This window comes from Cyprinodon variegatus, unplaced genomic scaffold (genome assembly GCF_000732505.1).
Source record: "Cyprinodon variegatus isolate N-32 unplaced genomic scaffold, C_variegatus-1.0 Scaffold218, whole genome shotgun sequence".
Taxonomy (NCBI): domain Eukaryota; kingdom Metazoa; phylum Chordata; class Actinopteri; order Cyprinodontiformes; family Cyprinodontidae; genus Cyprinodon; species Cyprinodon variegatus.
This window is the reverse complement of record NW_015150671.1, coordinates 892,505-912,002: the sequence shown is the minus strand read 5'-3', so window position 1 is coordinate 912,002 and position 19,498 is coordinate 892,505. Positions and strand designations below refer to the sequence as shown.

The 19,498-nt window shown below is 37.3% G+C and overlaps 1 protein-coding gene across 2 annotated transcripts in view; it reads right to left on the bottom strand.

The window, feature by feature from the left end:
- unc5c (unc-5 netrin receptor C) overlaps positions 1 to 15,740 on the bottom strand; it is a 177,266-nt gene extending 161,526 nt beyond the window's left edge. The window contains exon 1 of one of the 2 annotated variants that reach the window (XM_015380621.1): positions 15,169 to 15,740. In XM_015380621.1, coding sequence (XP_015236107.1) covers positions 15,169 to 15,286 — 118 coding nt within the window. In that variant the 5' untranslated portion in view covers positions 15,287 to 15,740. The remainder of the gene's footprint in view (positions 1 to 15,168) is intronic. The other variant, XM_015380620.1, reaches the window with a different exon arrangement.
- Between the last annotated feature and the right edge of the window lie 3,758 nt (positions 15,741 to 19,498).

The following is a 19,498-nucleotide window of genomic DNA, read 5'->3' as shown; positions in this document are numbered from 1 at the left end:
CGTCTCTGTTAAACACTTTAAAAAACTCTGAAAATGGAATACGAAAGGTGGATTCTTGATTCTCTACGTCGGAGTACACAGAGTGAAGCGAAAAGACTACAACTGTGTAAACAGGCCCCATTTCCGTTTCCGGTGGCAGCGGAATATTGACTATTCCTACAGAACTCAATGGGATTTACAAAATGCTGAATAAAACACTACAGGAACGTTTTTTCTTTACAAAACTTTTTTTGGAACGTCATTGAACAGCGCTGACGACCCGGTGAGTAGCATATTTTAAAAAAAGGACGTTTAAGGTTGTTTTAAGGACATTATCGGACATGCACAATGGAAGCCATTCTAAAGCAGCCAGGGGGTGATTCTGCATGAGCCAAAAAGCAGAGACAGGACCAATTGTCAAAATTTTGGTGTCGATCATTCGATTTCATCCTGGACACTACAGAAAATGGGCTTAAAGTGTTAAAAAGTGAACTTCTCCTTTAAGCTAGAACTGACTTTACTTATGAACCAAATAATAAACATGCTGAAAACCTAACTGACTCAGTTAAGCCCTGTTGAGCAGCATGTTGAGAGTAGCCTGTTGAAAGGAAAAATAAAGAGATAGGAGAGACTCTAAATAGGACTGGGATTTGGTTTCACCTAATACCTAATATGAAATGACTCAGGTCATTATCAGGGACAAAAATCTTGATTGGGCCTTTCCCAGTGGAAGCAGATAAAGAATAAAATTAATCCTTTTTCAAACAAGAGAGCTACAATCATTACTTGGTTATGTATATAAAAATAATCCTTTACTAATCGCTCTTAATTCCTATTTAATGGTCTTCTTCCTGAAATATCATGTTGTTGGTTTCATTTTTTAATGCCATTTACATTACCATATAATAATCACCATAACGCTTTTTATTTGCCTCATATTTACAGTTTCATCCTTTTTGAGTGCATTTTTTGTCATGATTTCGTCTGTTTATGAAATGTATGCCACATTGCTTGAGCACAACAGTGTAAAAAAAAAGTGAGAGAAGGGTAGTAAAAGGTTGCACCATAAATGGTGGAGTTACAACACAAGACCACTGAACTGTGGATTTAATCGCTGTTCCACTAAAAGCAAACTCTTATAAAAAATAAATGTTTTGTTCCTAAAGATGTAGACATCGCTATAAAATGCACAAACTGATCTCCATTGTTGGGAATTTAAAGTGTTCTAATGATTGGAATTATAGAAAGGTCAATAAGCCAAACTTTGTGCACATTAATGTAAATTTAAGCTCCAGTATTTGGGGTTCTGCTACTTGAAGGATTACCAGCCAGAGGAGGCTATACTGCAAACAAATACAAAAGATTAAGTCAATTCAGACATTCGACCTCTTTTGGAAGAAACTCTTTATTTTCTCCAAAGCATTCCGAAGCAATCATCACAAAAACATCCATTATTCACCCTCTGCCTACTGTTTGAGTAACTTCTTGAAAGGGGCAAATGCACAGCTGGGAGTTCTCCCTTGCCGACAAGGATGTTTGAGTAATATTTAACGTTTCATAATGAATTGAAGTGAGCGCATTTTCAGCTACTGAGAACATCCTTTGTGTAGATATAAAACATCAAGCTTCTAGCCATCCGAGGGCAGCTATTTTATGGCTTTTTTGATCCTTTTGTGTTAATACATTGAGCGGCCCTCACATTTACTTGAACTTTAAGATCAGCAAAACTAGTTTCAATTATTAAGCTGATTTCCATAGCTTTCATCAAGCGAAGAAGAATGCATTGATATCAAAAGGCTGCAGAGCTATTTCTTCTCCGCCTGATGTAGCAGATTAGAAATTTCTCACAACAATACGGAACAATCTGTTCTTTTCTGGCAGAACCAACAATTTGTAGCAGCTTCAGCAGTCTACTTTAAATGTTAGGAGTAATAAAATAACCTTTTAGCAGTGGGGCTTCTGTCTGGGCCCCATCTAAATGAGACCCATTGAGTTTGCCCCAGTTATACACTGTCTGCCAGCACTTAAGTCACCAGGGACTGATCATGGAGATATGGCAAACACACACATGTTGTACAAACACAGGAAAGTGCTGACACCCAACAGCAATCTCGAGTTGCAAACTATTACTAGAGTCACGGTAACAAAGGCAAAACTGAGGAAAAGAGGTCACACAGTGGGGTGTTAAGTTTGGTGGGAGTTCTGCAGTGGGGTAGATGATGGTGAGGTAGTTAAGTCTGCTATTACACAGTTTTTTCCTGCAATCTTGAATTCCACTGTGCATGCTGAGACTTGTGAAGAATAATTACCCCTAAAAAGGCCAACCAAGCGTAATTTCCCGTTGCCTATGCAAGATGTAAGTCAAAAAGTTACAATTTTGAATATGTAGGTGTGTGTTCACATATTGATTCGTCTTTTCCTCTATGCACTGGAGGGGATTAATCATACAGCAGCACATATCAGTCGAGAAGCTTTAATTTAGCACCTCATTTCACTCAGTAAAAACAACTTTTACAGGCTGGCATCGTGACATGCGTTTAATTCTGCCCTCTGGTAATGGTCTGCTCCGTTTAAAAGTCTGCTTGGCAGCTCGGTAGATAACAGATGGAAGAAAAATGTGGGGAATTATGAGAAAGATTGATTTTGCGAGGAAGAATGATCTGGTGTTCAGATTTCTCTAAAGCAGACCCCTTTCAAACCCGGTTATTATTGAGCAAACCTAAGCATGCTGAAAAACATGAAGCATGCACACAAAGAAGGAGTCATTTTTTTAAACAAATAGAAAAGTATGCAAGTGTTTATACCCATTAAATCGTTTTTTTCCGGGAAATGTGTTGCAGACCAACAAAACTTTTAGAGAATTTTAAGGTATATAATGTTTAGTTTTCAAAATGAAAAAAAAAAAAAAACAGACATCCACTTTTAGTTGCATTTATCCTCCTTTAGTCAGCTTCTAATATTACTATTTATTGCAATTTATTTCTATTTTCTTTGTGGGGGTGAACAGTACGTTTCAACCTGATATAACAATCTAGAGACTATAAGTTTTATTCATTTTTCATTGCAACATATCAAAACCTTAGTTAAAGCTGTTGCAGTCTTAACAAAATATTCTTCAATTAAAATGATTTATTTGTAGCTTTGACTGTATGTGGAGCAATAGTATTCTCTAAGAAGGTAAACCTCTAACCAGAGCTGCAACTAACAATTATTTTGCAAATCAATTAATCTGTTGATTGTTTTTTTCAATTAATTGATTAATAATCGAATAGCGAAAGGTTCCTTAAAGATGTTTTACAAAATAAAACCAGGTAAAAGTAAAACTTTTCGACTTGAGGAGTTCTGGACAGAGCATATTGACAGACGAAAATGTTATGTCTTGTTCTAAAATTCAAAATGTTATATATTCTTTTACAATTTTAATTGAATTACTGCTCTAAATGGGTTCCTCTGCCAGCTAAAGGCATGTTTTAGAGTCTCTATACACCAGTTAACAATGAATAGATTACTAAACTAGTTGACGATTATTTCAATAATCGATTTATCAGATTAATCTGATTAATTATTTCAGCCCTTCCTCTAACACAGTCTTGAATCTTTGAGACTGGAAGAAAACCTGGTTGTCTTACACCTCTTGTGTCTCCTGTTGAAAAGCATAATTCTGCTTTAAACCACGTTTAGCTGCAGAGCTGGTGTTTTCAGGAGGAGGTGACATGCAGTTTTCTGCCACATATCTTGTTTTGCATGCAGGCAAAAAATGTTAAATTTTGTCTTCACCTCCAATCACCTTACACATAATTGCTCTGTTGCCTACAGGGGTTGTGGGAAATAGTAAACAGAACATCTGGTTTTCATTCAACAATGGTTTTCTTCCTGTTAATCAACCATAATAGCCAGATTTGTGAAGGTGTTCCGTAAACACATTACTTAACCCGAGATTTATCTCTCTGCATTTCATCAAGACCTGCCTCTCCTGTCTATTTGTCTGACTAATGCTCTCCTTGCCTGGCTTGCTAGTTTAAGAAGATGGTTTCTCATTTCCTCTTTTTACAAAGAATGGCTATTACTGCAGTTGATTTCATTCTAGGATACTATTGTAAAAAAAGAAAAAAAAAAAGAAAAAGAAAAACAGCACTGAGTTACTTTGCTCCACTTATCTGGAACAAACTCCCAGAATACTGTAAAAGTGCTTGAAGCCTGAGTTCTTTTAAGTCAAAGTTTGTAGTCCAATTGTTTGAATTTTGTTTATTGTGTGCTTTTATCATTTTTTTTATATTTATATTTACTTTGTTTAATTCTGCTTTTATTTTCCTTCTATTTCATTGTTTTATTAATGTAAAGCACTTTGAATTGTCTTTGTACTTAATTGTGCTATTTAAATAAACTGGCCTTGCCTTGAGGGGAGTAAATACTAAAGTTGCAACACTACCAAATTTTTTTTTGCAAAGCATATTGAAAACCAGGTATCATTTTCCTTCCATTTTACAATTATGCACTGGTTTGTGGCGTTTGATTGTATAAATTCCTAATGAAACACACCAAAAGTGTGTTGATGTCTTTCAGGTATGTGTTGTGAATTGGTGCTATATAAATAAACTGAATTGAAATGAATTCAAAGTTCACCTATAGAAAACTCTGGAAGGCTTCAAGAGTATGAAAACTTATGCACCGTACATTAAGATCTGACATTAGCTAGGATAAAAATAAGTGATTAAACAGTGCTGACTGTCAAAGATGCCGAAAGAAGAATCCTTTCTCATTTGCGATGTATCGCTGACCTTTACGTAGGTGGAAGTAATTATAGTCAGCAGAAATATAGTTAACTCAACAAAGGCTATTTTTCCTCAAGCTCTTCCCCCAAAGTCTTGTAAAAGTGTATTCCTTCAGAAGAACGACAATCATTGTCTTTTAAGGCATCCCAAGCCCATCTTTAAGCAACCATAATGTAAACCAGAGACTCTGAACTTCACTTGTGGGATTCTCAAGAGCAGACACAGGAATGAAGCAAAAAGAGAATGAAAGAGGGAAAAGGGGGAGGATAAAGTATCTCATTTGAGCCCTGTAAAAAGCAAGGAGGCACAAACATTTGTCTGTGGCAAGACTTTCATCAGAAGCTTTAAGAGTGTAGAAATAACACAGAGCAAGATGCTGATAAAGTGGAGACAGGAAATGGGGAGCGTTTGGTCTCCTGCTCTCATATTTCAGCCGGGACAAGGGGGTCCCACGAGCACTCCCTTACTTACTTACCCCCCTTCCCCCCACCTCAACCCCTTTTCTCTCTGTTCTGCTGACATATAAAGACCACAACCCTCTAGAAGCAGAGGGAGCAGCAAATGGAAACCTAGAGGCTTCTGAAAATATCTAAGATGAAGGACACATTTGAGGAAGTAGAATAACAAAATATGAAGATCTTTATCAAAATTAATTCTGATTACATTAATGCAGAGGAACATAGCTTTTTATATAAAATATTTTGTCCTATATTCGCTTTACATTCACAAATAAACCTCTTTATTGGAGCACAAAGCAGCAGAAAGCAAAGAAAATGGGTTTAGTGTCTTTACAATGTCAGATTTGAACAAAGCATCGTAGCTGTGTTTCATATCCAAAGGAAAGGATGGATTTCCATACAAACATCATAATTCAGGTAACTTCATGCTGTGTCAATGACTCAGGTGTGATGAATCACCTCTGAGATCATCTCATTACTGCCTCTGTAGTGTAGGACTTTCTCAAGAAGAGTAAATGTTTATCATAAATTTAGCACTAATGTCCCTTGATGGTGGCATTAATGAGAGCATCAGGAAATGACGACATCTATGTCCTCCTAATCACAATAGAAACATTAGCTTAAACTACATTCATGTTGAGCTCTAAGTGCAGATTTGTTGGCAAAACTCAAAAATGACAGGTAAAAATGGGACTTTCATAAGAGCAACATTTTAACATCAACCAGGGAAACAGTTGTGATCCAAACATTTACAGAACCTGTAAAATTACCATGCATAAACGATACACTTGCCTAAAATACATTCAGTTTTTCCTGTGGCCACATATTCTTACATGAAAATATGCAAGTAAAACAAATCCAACATTTACAATTGTCACATTTTCTTTCAAAAACATTGATGCTAATTTATAACGATTAACAATGTATGTTTTTCCTTTTTAATTTGATTACAATTCAAAGATATCTTAAGTCTCTTTAAATCATGAATCCATTACTTCCTTTTTTCACTCTAAAAAACAGAAAAGGCAAGACAACATTGCTACTCAAGCAAGGAGGGTTAGTATAATAGTGTGGGGAGGTAATAGATCCCCAAAGCTGCTTAGAATAAAAGGGGTATCTTTGTGTAACCAAGACTCTATAACAAAGTTTTTGTGCAAAAATTACAAGGACAAACAATATCAGATGCTGTAATTTACATCACCATCCTGTCGTGAAGGTAGATAGTTGTGTATTTGGATAAAAACGCATTATGTTTAATGAACATGTTGGAAATGGAAAAAAACAAAACAAAGTAAAATGTTTGGATTGCAGTTTTGAAAAATCCCTGACATAGGCAATGGCAAATGGCTTCAAATAGTTTGATATTAAAAAAACAAACTTTTAATCATCAGATATTTTTCAGATATTTATCAGAAAAGTTAAGTTAGTCAGACAATTTGTATTTATCTGACTTGTATTGGTGTAATTTTCATCATAAAAATTGAAAATCTGAATAAACTGATGTTGAAACCACATCAAGAGCAGGTATTTCATGCGAGGTTACTTATCTCCCCATGCCACATTTGGCCCCTGCATCCTATTTACAGAAATAGTTACCAAGGTTGTTCCATGCTACATGCTGGGGTGTGTAGCTCAGCTAAAGGACGACAGGGAAATAACATCACTGTGATGGCTACTAAATCTACTTATAGAGCTACTTCTGATGACCCTCAGCGAAAAAGTGATGTAAGAGAAGCCTCTTTAATTCTCTTTAGGTTTAATTCAAAACTTGTCTGAGCATGAAGGAAAGCATTGGGGGAAATGACAAGGATTAGTGCTTTGAGAATGAAACTATGTGAATATTGCACAATTATATGAGGAACATATAGAAGGTAAAGACCGAATTTAGCATTCTAAATTTGGGCCTTAGGTTCTCAGTTTATGTATTCACCTGTATATAGCTGTGCTGGTAAAGACACGTGGCTTATTTCCAATTAGGGACAGAAAAATGTAGGTGGACGTTAGCGGTTGAACACCAGGCGAGAGGCCAGGATGCCAAATTAAAGGGCAGAAGTGGAGTGTGTACTTATTCTCACTCATGATGTGCTCTGTCAGCCCTGCTGCTTATAATGGCATGAGAAGGGCCACTTAACTCGTAATCACTTCTCTCTCCCCCTTTGGCTCCGTCCTCCTCTCCATTACCCCCACCAACCCCAGATTTTCTGACTGCCTGCTCTGATCTCTAATCATAAACGAACAGAGGATCTAGAGCAGGAACAGTGGTCCACAGCCCCACACCCCTTCCCCTTGCCTACAATCCTATAATCAAAGGGTTCCTGAAATACTAAGAGGCAATGCAAGGCTTTGAATGAGAAATGGCTGCGCCTCTAATGCATCATCTCAACTTTGAAGAGCCCTTTTGCAGCAAAGGCAAAAATCGCAGGTAGGGAATCAGGCCCCCACCATCCCCATCATTGTTAGAATCATTATCTCCCATCTCACTGAGTAGCGTAATTGAAAGCGGGACCTTTTAAACAATTATTTTCATTTCCTTCCCATAGCCGAAAAGGCAAAACTTGCAACAATATGTCAAGATAATTTCTGCCCTATGGTGCACTTTGACTTCCCGCACACACACTTCCACACAATTCAGATGCAATATGCGTTGTCAAGGCACACAGGTCAGCCAATCTGGCCCAGGCCTACCTGTCAAGCGCTGCTACTTGTGCCGAGCTCTACTAATGGACTGCTAATAGAAGTGAATGTTGCAGTGTGAAGCTCCCCTGTAGTTGAGAGTGTCACACAGGGAGATTAATGACACTCTCCTCTCCTGTCCGACTGCTTTCACCTTTTCCTCTCCCTGCCTCTGCCACCAGCTCTCTCTCCTCTTCATTGCTCACCTTTCTGTCCTTTATTTGCACCCTTACAACCCGCTTCATCTCACCTATTTTGTTTTTTCAGTGCTGTTTTGGAAAGAACAAGAGTTTTCTGATTTTCTATTATACCCTTCACTGGTCAGGTTTAGCTGCTTCACAGCATCACCATATAAGAGAAGCAAATAAAAATGTCACAGAAACATTGCATGGCATTCTTGGAAAAGAGGTGGCCTGGTTCCTGGAAGAGTCATCTTTTCGGCACAATGGAGATAAATAACCTGAATTCAAAATTTTGTGTGGTTACTAGAATGGAAAATTTATCATAATGTTGAAATAAATCATAAGAGATGTAGTGACTAGAAAAAAAAAAATGACATACTACGATTCAAGTCAGTTGATTTGATACTTGCTGAGCTTTGACTTATGGCCAGTCAATAACTCCAGGAACCAATCCTTTTTCTGTTCGAGGAATGCAATATACCAAACGGCTACCAGGTCTTAGTAACAACAACTCTCTTTAGTGTGGAAGCTGTTACTAAGCAAAATAAAAAAAAATGTATTACAACAATTTATTAAAACATGTTGGCGGTTTATCAGGCTGTATAGTTTATCAGGTTCTCTAGTAGGAAAATCACACTTGCAACTTTCTATGCTACCAAACCATTAGCAGTTCTCATTCTCACAGTAAGACAAACAGCTTTATGGTAGTCAAATGTAAGCCAATTGTTATCAACAGCCACACTCCCAACCTAGTTACATGCAATTATAGGACACTTTTTAGTGGTTAACGAAATGGCAGAGCCAGAAAAAATAGACCAGGAAAACCCTTGTCTGAAGATGAAAAGAACAGAAAGCTGGATTTGGATCAGGATTGGGCTCAAGAGTGTTTTTGTGGAAGGTGATTACTCTGGGATATAAAACTGATAAGGCACCAAATAAATGTTTTGTGTGCCACTACAAAACAAGGATATGCTGATTCACCTTGTGGGAGCAATTAAATGTATTTAATCAAGAAGCAGACTTACACTTACTGGCTTTTATAAATATAGCAAATTGTCAGGATAAGGCAACTCTACACTAGTGAATATTATATATATAAAATAGATATTGTTAAATACTACCCATTTCCTCAGATATTTTGTTGAGAAATGCATCCTCTAGCTGCCGAGAGTGGCAGTGTGGTGTAGCTATGGAGGGCAGTCAGTTTTAACAACAATTCTATTCCTAAAAGGTCATGTAGGAGGAGCGCAGCTCTAACATGAGTATGCTTCCATTAATCAAGGTTAACACTCTGATCGCTTATTGTATGGTAGACACTAAAGACTGATCAAAATGTAAAATGTAATCATTTTTATGTTTAATATGAGTAGAAATTTTGTTTTACAGCAGATGCACAGTGCAGTGCTGTCTATGACTTACAATAAAAGATTAATGATAACTTACAGCAGAGAGGCTAGCAAAAATGATTTACAATGCTTTCATATGTTACAGCTCCTAAAGAGAAACTGGAAGGCTACCATCAGTATCAAGAATAGACCGACAGAATTTCAAGATCAGAAGTCTTCCATAAAAATCTGATGGTCACTTCTCCAAATGTCATTGTACATCCTTTATTCTTGGTATAAAAGATGAAAAATAAGTCAGAAAAAGGGCTTTCCAATGTGAAGGAAACGTGTAAACATAAGCAAGGGTTTGTAATTATTGAAATTCAGCAGTAAGGAAAAAAATGTTTTTCTAATAATCATCTGCACCTCCACAATGAGACTTTAGCCTCTCTTAGTCATTGCTTTTATTCATAGTAGATCTAGTAGTTTTACACCCCATAAATATTTATTTTTGATGCTTTCAGGTCATACTAAGGCCCCATCCACACAAAGTCAAATCGAACACGAAACGCTAATATTTTCCAGAACGTTTGTCTTAAAGACGGAGACGTAAAATAAATGTGATCGACCACATGAATGCACGAAAACGCTGCAAAATGTATGCCAGGCCTGTAAGTGGCGCCAAAGCAAAAATAGGCGAAAACAGGCAACGAAATGTTGGGCATGCGCAGTAATATTTATACAACAACCAAACTGGAAAACCGGAAAATGGCCCTGCGGGTCCATTTTCGTGGTTCAGTCAAATTCAGGTGCTGAACTATGTCGTCGATATTGCTCTGTTCTTCCTGGAGATATTCCAGAAGAAGAAGATTCTGTTGTAAGCCCGACAGCAGGGTGAGTAGCATGAGCAGCAACCATTCAACACAGTACGGCACCATTGTTGTTGTGATACTGTGTCGCGCATGCGTGTTTAGAGGCGACGCTATGTGCGTGTAAAAAAAAAAAAAATGCAGTCAGAGCTTAAAGATGGAACCGCGAAAACGGCGTTTCAAAATCTTCCCACTCTGAAGGCTTAATAAAAAAAAGATTGTTTACAGACCCCCGAAACGCCGGCTTCGTATGGATGAGAGGCTGGTTTGGTGAAAGATTTGTGAATTTAGGCCAGGGTTTGACTTCGTGTGAATGGGGCCTAAGTGTTTTCAGCTATTTGAGTAAGCACAATCTATTCTTCAGGTTAAGCAAATGTTTGTTTTCATGGTCCAGGTTTTTTTTTTGGATTAACACCTGCATCCTGTTAGCTGATTACTCCACACCTGTACAGAGTTACCGTTTACCTCTGTTTGGAATTTTAACTTGAACAGTTATTGGATACAGAGAAACAGGTTAATAAGGAAACTTAGTAACATAAAAATCAAACTTGACATTGTCAATTTATTGCAGAAGGAATCAGGAAGCAGAGGATATCGGGTTATATTGTAATTTTTGAAACAGATTAGGTTGTATAATAGGATATATTTTTTTTTTTTGTTTTGTTTTTTTTTGTCATGTGGTCCACACTCCATACCAGTTGGTGGCGGTAATGCTCACCTAGCGTTGAACAGTTAAGGCTGTTTTAAGTTTAAGTTTGTCTTGAAACTACTGTGTTTTTTCACACATTCACTTTACAATTGTTCTCAGCTGGGTATGATCTTTTTTTAGGTATCAGGAAATCAGGTTTTTCAATATTTGACATTTTTAATGAAAAAAAGCACTGCCCTGGATAGTCAGCTGGATAGAACTGGGCTACTAGACTTTTTCCTTGCTCATAACAAGGGTAAATGCTAACTTGGGTAATATTTCCCCTGACTGACAGAGTTCAGCTCAGTTACTTAAAAATCAATACCCAATTTTATTGATGGGAAATCTAGTTTCTAGTTTCTTTGTGTAGCATGCGAGTCACAATCAAAAGACAAAAAAAAAAAAAACAAGGTATATAATAAATCATTATAACTGTAAGAATCTGTGTAATCCAATATGTTTAACCTCGACTGTGCCTGACAGCAGACAAGCCCTTTAGAAAATCTATCTTTTCTGATCAGTACAAGAATCCCAAAAAGCAAGACCAAGTCAGACTGGCAACAACACTCTTCAATGCAGAACCTGCTACTGAGGGAAGAAGCTTTCATTTTAGCTGTGTTCAGTATTAGTAAGATGTGAAGAAAACATTGAATTTCTAAAAGCTTACCGAAAGGCTAAACTAAAGGAAACTAAGAGAGAGCTGCTTGTAACTGAAGTTTTGCAGATGGGTCAAGTTTTCTTTTATGAGTGTTTGTAAAGCTGATGAGAATTTTACTTTGGTGATTTTATCATGTGAATCAATTTTGGTTTTAAGGGCAATATATATTCAAGTCGGTTGAAATTTTATTTTTAAATAGGGTTGTCAAAATGAAGTTTGTGAGGGGAAAAAAATCAAAGTAGGGGCAGATGAAATAATAAAAAATAAAACTGATTTACAGTAACAGGTAAAACTAAAATTTGGGTTAATTCATGGCTAGGTGGGGGAGCAGGCACTTTATACATAGGTAGATTTTACTGAATGTCTTTCCTGTGTCTCTCTACCTTTCTTTCTGTCCAGCTAATGAAAGAAAACCACTACTGCCACAAAAACCCTTCAGAAAACAGAAAATTCGGTTTCAAACAGATGTGCAGCACTAAACCTCACTGAAGCCAACTGTCAACATGGCTGCCACAGTATTCCACTACATCAGCGAACCACATGGTTCCCTTGCCCACAGGAGCACAGAACTTGTCCTTTCCCTAAAATAGCACACATCTATATTTTTTGCTTTCATAACAATAGTGTATGACATCAAGTGGAGCAGGGAAGCAAGCTCAGCAGCCACTTTTCACAGTAATTATCGCTCGCTACCACGCTCCATCTGTGGCTTAGCTAGCAACCAGCATGTAGTTCTGCCCCGTCAGAGCCAAACTGATCGCACAACCTCTCTCCAGCTCTCATATATAACCTGCACAGGCTGCGAACCTAATCCCTACTTACATCAGTTACATTAAATTCTTAGGTTACGTGTAATTTATTGAATTTAAATCTGTCACATCGGTCAGCTCACTGGGATGGGGGGGTGGTGGGATGGGTTATAACTTATGCTCCTTGCACACAATGTGCTTATTGTGCATATGCACAGCTTTTAAAAAATGGCTGCAATGATTGTAATGTTAGTAGACCAAAGGGAGCAAGTTTGTCAGGCCCCAGGGAAGCCTGTTAGAATAATAATGATGAAAATACCATCCCCATTTACTCCTTGCAGCACCCAGATTTTTCTAAACTGGATTGTCATCTGCGGTAAATAGCTAAGCCTCACAGCGCACTGAGTCATGATGGTTTATAATCCGTATATGTATCAAATATCCTTTAACTTTCCCCTCTATAAAGAATCCTCAGAGGACACATATTCTGGAAGGATAGAGGAGCAGGGTGTGAGAGAAGCAGGAAGGCATAAGAGCAGCCATATGGAAAAACTGAACTAATCCCAGGATGGCCCTCAGCACCCCTGTATCCAGTGGCTAACAGAGAGAGGCACTACATAAATGTCAACTTTAAGGTCAGGCATGGAAATGAAAAGAAATCAAGTATGAAAACACTTCAAATTGGATTTTCTTTGTCTAATCAAAATCAAACTGTTTTCACAGTTCAAAACTTACATGAAGAACGTCTTATACTCTCAACTCAAAACATTTAAAGGAAAATTACTTTTTGCATTACACTAACAAACAGACATGCAGCAGATACTCTCAGGTACAAATCTCTTCTGAGATTTCCAATCAAGCAACTGTCCCAGAGGTCTCTCGGACACTTTTCTCAACTTGTAGTCTTTGGCAAGACTAAAGCCAATGAAAACAAACTGTAGGTGAGTTAGATCTCTTAAAGGAAGTATAAAAAATGAAAGAAATATAAAGAGAGGCAGAGGATATGTTCAGATAACACACACAAAAAAAACATCCTGAATCAGAACTGTGTTGGAAGTAAGCGTCTGTAAGTGAGCCACTTTAATCACGAGTAGTTTCACACTGAAGAAGCATCTCTCGAGCGATTTGGAAATGTGTACAGCTCATCAGTGCCCCAAAATAGCTAAGCCCATTAATTAAGCTCAGACAATGTTCTCCTGCTGTATCGACTTCTTAATGGACAGAGAGGAACCTTGTTCGTATTCCCATCCAGTCAATGACACTGAGCTCTCCGGGGTTTAGGACAGAGTATTATGTCATCCCATCCTGCCCTTCAGAAGGTGCTTCTGGTCTGTGTTTTGTTCTTCCTCGCCCTTTTTCCAACCCCATTTTGCTCATTAACAATGTAGGAGTGAGATAACAATTTGGAGAAGCTAGATAAGGTTGCTCACAGACCCTAATCCCTGAAACAAGATAAGTGCCAGGGCTGCCAATATAACCTTGTAGCCTACTGCTCTCAAAGGCCGCAGACGTTTAATATAGTAAAAAAAACACATATAGTATACAGACCACCTAACTATATTCAAGAACAGAACTTTAACATGCACAGACAGGTTTTAAACAATTAACCGTCAAACAGATGCTCCCTTTTCGCTGCCCTTTGACAGGTAATTTCACTGACTAGAAAGAGGATTAAGTAAAAGCCTTCAAGTGTTTGAGCTTTGCTTTTGTTCTGTAACTGACAGCTACTGCAGTCTGCATGACAAATCAATCAATGGAAAGTGTTGTAAAAGAAAACAATAGTATTTTAGATTTCTACAAGCAGAGGCAGAATACATTACATTTTTGGAAAGATGTTTGGTGGAAATTAAAAACGCATTTCTGATTATAGAGTGTAACAACTTGCATCTATAAAGATATTCTAAATATAAGTGAAAAAAATGGGTCAAACAAGATTGACAACAATTTGAAAATTTTAATGATGAAATTATCTAAAAATAATTTATATGAGCTTTTTTTTTATATAACTATACAGACATTTTAAGTATATACAAATATATCCATATAAATAGATATTTCAGAATTTCAGTATTTGACCTACATATGTCTGATCAAGGCTGAAGATATAGGTTCAAATTGGTCCAATCTGGTCAGATGTAAGCAGACAAGAAGTTTTTTTTTTTCTTCTTGTTTTTATTAATTTCCTATTTTTTGCTTAAACTTTGATATGCCGATTTCAATCTTTTTTCCTTTTTTTTTGTTGCTTTACAATAAAAAAAGAGAAAACAACGAAAAAAACAAGTATTTCTATTGAAAGAGAGATTTAATTATAGGATTATGAGTCAATCCAAATTTTTTGCAGCAAAGCAAATGCTCCTAAAGTTCCCCTGCTTTTATTTTAGGGCCTCAAAGTACATATTTGGTGATCTCTTTTGGAACATTGAAGATGGTGGAAGTTTTCAAGACTTTAAGAAACCATATTTTGTTTTGTTTCTTTTTTTTTCCCACAATCTGTTACTTTTTATTAAAACGAATCACAGTAAAAATCAGCCAACCCCTATTCAGTTTTGATCCAATAAAGTTAAAATCAATATTTACATATTTTTCCATTTACACTAAATCTACCAGTACGCACTAAACAACCAGTTGGATTAGAGGTGGATTCTACTTTGTAACTTGGAGCCCAAAAGATGCGCGCTGTAGGTTACAGGATGATTTCCATTCATTGGACTTCGGGGTTTCCCGTTCCAACCCCGGCGAAGCTACAAGCGCGAGTAAAACTTTAAGCAGCAGCATAGTCATGTCCGCAGTTTAAGAAATAAGCCCCAAACTTTACCTTGAGCAAATCCTACATCCAGCAGCAGAAAGAGCAGAAGCCAGGAAACCTTCGGCATCTCCGGGGGGAATCTCGGCACTCTTCTCCAGCCTCTGTCAGCCTGTGCGCCGCAGCCCATGATGAGGAGTCAAACTGCGCTCTGAGGCAACTCTGAGGAAATGTCTCTCCAACGCGCTTTTCTCCTTCTGCGCGCTGCGTTTCCGTCCAGGTATCAACCTCCACAACCCAGAGCGCACGGCGTAGCCCTGCAGAAGAAATCCCCTGCGCACTGATTGTTTGTTTTGTTTCCTCACAAACATGTGACAGTTTATAGACTAAGATGTGGGCGCATCGTTCTCCGTTAGAGAGGATGTTGTCTTAAAACCTGACTCCGTTTGATTTTCCTCTTAGTGGTTCACCAGATTTGCTCTGATGTGTGGATCGATGCCTTGAAGGTAAATTCATGCTCCCTCTCCAAATCGAAGTCCACATGCGCTCAGACGAAGCTTTACTGCATGTGCGTCTCACTGACGGGACTGAACCCAGGGAAGAAGCCGTCTCTGCAGGCTACCTTTCTCCTTCAACCAATCCAGGCGCTCCGGCGAGTGGCGGCGCTGTATCAAAACCTGGGCTGGACAGCAGCGAGGAATGGGGGCTGTGTAACAAATGCATGACTAATGCAAGGTTGGGATATTGCAGGAAAGGTCAAAATAAATTGGGGTGTGTAAAGAAGATGGATTTTCCTCAACGAAAAAAAAAATATATTTCTTAATATGCTACTGTAAAAATAATTATTAAAAAAATAATCTCATTATTGTATTGCACAAACATTTGTTTTTGATAGTTTTTGCTAGTAAAATTATAAAAAAAAATTCCCAGAAAACGTGAACGTTATGGGACATGATTACAAAAAACCCTCTAAAACATTATATAGGTATATAAAATCAGCTGGTTTTCCTTAGATAGAAAACTTTGAACCAATCCGACCAATCTGTTCTCAGGAAATACATTGAGATGATATATGTGTGAATTGGTGCAATGCAAATAAACTGAACTGATCTGAATTAAAGTGTAGGTATTAAATGAATGGTTGGGGCTGTTATTGCGTGTTTTAATGGCTTCTGTGAGGGGTGGCATGGAGAGGATAATCCCGTGGCTTTGGATGTTCAAAAGCCTTATATATATATATATATATATATATATATATATATATATATATATATATATATATATATATATATATATATATATATATATTATAATTGGGATCTGTACAAGGCTTGTCAGCAAGGCTTCTTCAGAGACAGAGACATTGTTTACCAATGGGAGGTTTCTTGAACTAGTGACTGTGTTCACACTTCGATGATCTTCTCCTAACTCTCAGGACAGTTTTGCATCACAATACTGTATATCCACATTGATTGTGCACCCATTTTTTTTTTTTTTTTTACTGCAGCTTCTTCTTATTATTATTTCAACAAGCTTGTTTGATAAACTAAATTTTGGGTGTTTATTAGCCAAGTGAAAACATTACAATTGAAAAAATAAAGTCCTGCATGATAGTATGCTCTAAACTAAATTTCTGGTTTTCAAGTACCACCTTTCTGAATTAAATAATGCCAAAAAAAATTCTGTCAATTTAATACCATTTTAATTTACTGTTTAATTTATTTTTAGTGTATGTTTAAAAAAAAGAAACACCATGATTGTTTCCCACAATCATAGTTGTTTTCCACAATCCAGAAACCATCCATCCATCCGTGAGGGGTGCTGGTGCCTATCTCCAGCTGTCTATGGGCGAGAGGCGGGGTTAACCCTGGTCAGGTTGACAGTCCATCGCAGGGTAACACAGAGACAAACAAGACAAACAACCATTCACGTACACATTCACACCTAAGCATAATCGAGCCAATTAACCTACTGTACCAGTCATGTTTTTGAAATGTGGGAGGAAGCCGGAGTACCTGGAGAGAACATTTGCATAGTCAGGAGAACATGCAAACTCCTTGCAGAATGACCCCAGGCCAGGAATTTAACCTGGAACCTTCTTGCTGCAAGACATTTCTGCAAGGCAACAGTGCTACCCACTTCCCCACTAAGCAGCCCTATCCAGGAACCAACAAACTGGAAAACTATTCAGTGCTCCTTTAATCCCTTGTGCTCAAGCATTTGTGAAAGAATCTTGTGAATGCATTCTGGAAAAGGCCTTCTGCCTTAAGCAGCTGCAGAATGTCATGACAAAAACACCCCATAAATTTCCTGATACTGATTTATGGACAAAGTTACTGTACCTGTGCAGTTGGTCTGCCAAATTTTTTTCTCCTAAGCATAGTACAGCAAAAATACAAAGTAAATAAATTGAATTTTGTTTTATCCAATGCATTACTCTATATAAAACATTGTTATTTGATGATTTTTATCCCACCTTTTATTGAGAAGATAAATTCATCTATTCAGTCTGAACACAGCAGAGGAAGCCTCTAAATATCAGACTGGACCTTGCTCTATCCTTTGTTGTGAATAAGTCTAATTGTTATTTAAGAGTGCTAATAGCATGTCACCTTGATATATAAGGTACTCTGCCTTAAAGCTATATATGCATATAAAACTAAGAAAAAAATTGATTTAAACAAGACTTTCTTTTCAGGGAGAAATGTGTCTCAGCTTTCGAATGGAAGGCTGATAGGTTATTACATATGCATGACACAGGTCTGAGTAATGTCCCCGACACTTCGTGATTAATGCGAAACATGAACTCCAGCGCGATCTCTCTACCGATATGAAACTTTTAAAATATGAATCTAATTTTAGGAACCCCCCCACCCTCCATCACAGTTTCTAATGTGCAGTGATGTCAGCAGGCTGCTGTCATCTTGCTGGCATTTCGATTTTGAGTATGGCATGCATGAAATTTTGTATTCTTGATTCAGACTTTCTTAATAAAGACCTCTCTGGCTAATTTTAGTATAAAAAACACACAAAAAAGCCACAACACAAACTCACTGACAAGTTAATAATACAAATTATTTTGTTATGACATCCTACGAGAAGTGCTACAAACAAACAGTTTTAGTTTCAAGTGCTGAAAGCAGGGAAAAAAGCCATGGATGGAGATAAAAGCAATGATGGTCAAACACTCCATTGCATTCACTATAGATTGTTTTGAAAATGCCATCTACTGCTGGAAAGACACATTTAAAAAAATGTTTTTCAGCGAGGTTGTTATTGCATTTGCATTGGCTATTTGCACACCTGATGCTCTTTTTTTTGTTCTGTTGTTCCTTTCTTTCTCTCTCTCTCTATGCAGGTGTAGAATCAGAATCTTTGAACGTTATCTTTTATTATCTTTATCCTTCTTTATATTCTTATCTTCATCTCTCCCCTCTAACTTTAGGCTTTTCCTCACTTCTTTTCTGTTTTCTCTTTTTTCCCTTTCACTTTCGTCTCTATTTTAAGTAACTTCTAATAAATTTTCTTTACAGTACAGTATCTGCATATAGTGGTATGTCACAGAGAAAACTGTAAAACTCTATTTGTAACAGTAAATCTGTTCGGCTTCTCATTGACACTAAGAAAACAATTATGAATGCAATACCACTGGACAGCAAACTGGACAAGTTGAAAACAGGAATAGTGTTTTCTTTAAGTCTTAATCCTGTTGGCTCACCCAGCAAATCTACCCCCTTGTTGTGAAATTCAGAATAAAAGGAGTTAGCTGTGTTATTTAAAGCTTGTCTTTTTGGCACCAAATAAGTAGCATCCATATATAAAACTTACAATTATATAATAAAAGACTATGAAATCACATTTACAATGTTATGAAAGTGTCTTACTCAACAGTCACACACATTTGGCTCAAAAACCATAAATAACAATATATATCAAGTCAATACTTACAGAAGTATCACAATCTTGCAGCTGATGGCTGACTTAATTGCTCATTTCATTTACCTGGCTAACTCCGTCCGGTTTCTCATTACTGCTCATCTGATCCACCTGCTACTATCTCTATTTAAAGGGGAACACAGGTTGTTTTTTTTTACATTGGGCCCTTGATTTTACGCTATTCTATCATGTTCTAGTCACCCATATTAGTTTTGTGTAATTTGGAGCTGTTCTGAAGATATTTGGTTTTGCTATATCCAAGTAACGTCTTCCTATGGGCAACAACTTGAAGGCACAAACTAAACTGTTCATAATTTATTCTTTATGGTAGGCCAGCATTCATAACATAAAGACGAATCCCTGTCCCCGAGACATCCGCGGTTATAATTTTTATATTAATATATTTTTAAAAGAAAGCGGAGTGTGTATGATGTCATCCGCGTGCGCCGCACTGGAGTTGTGACAG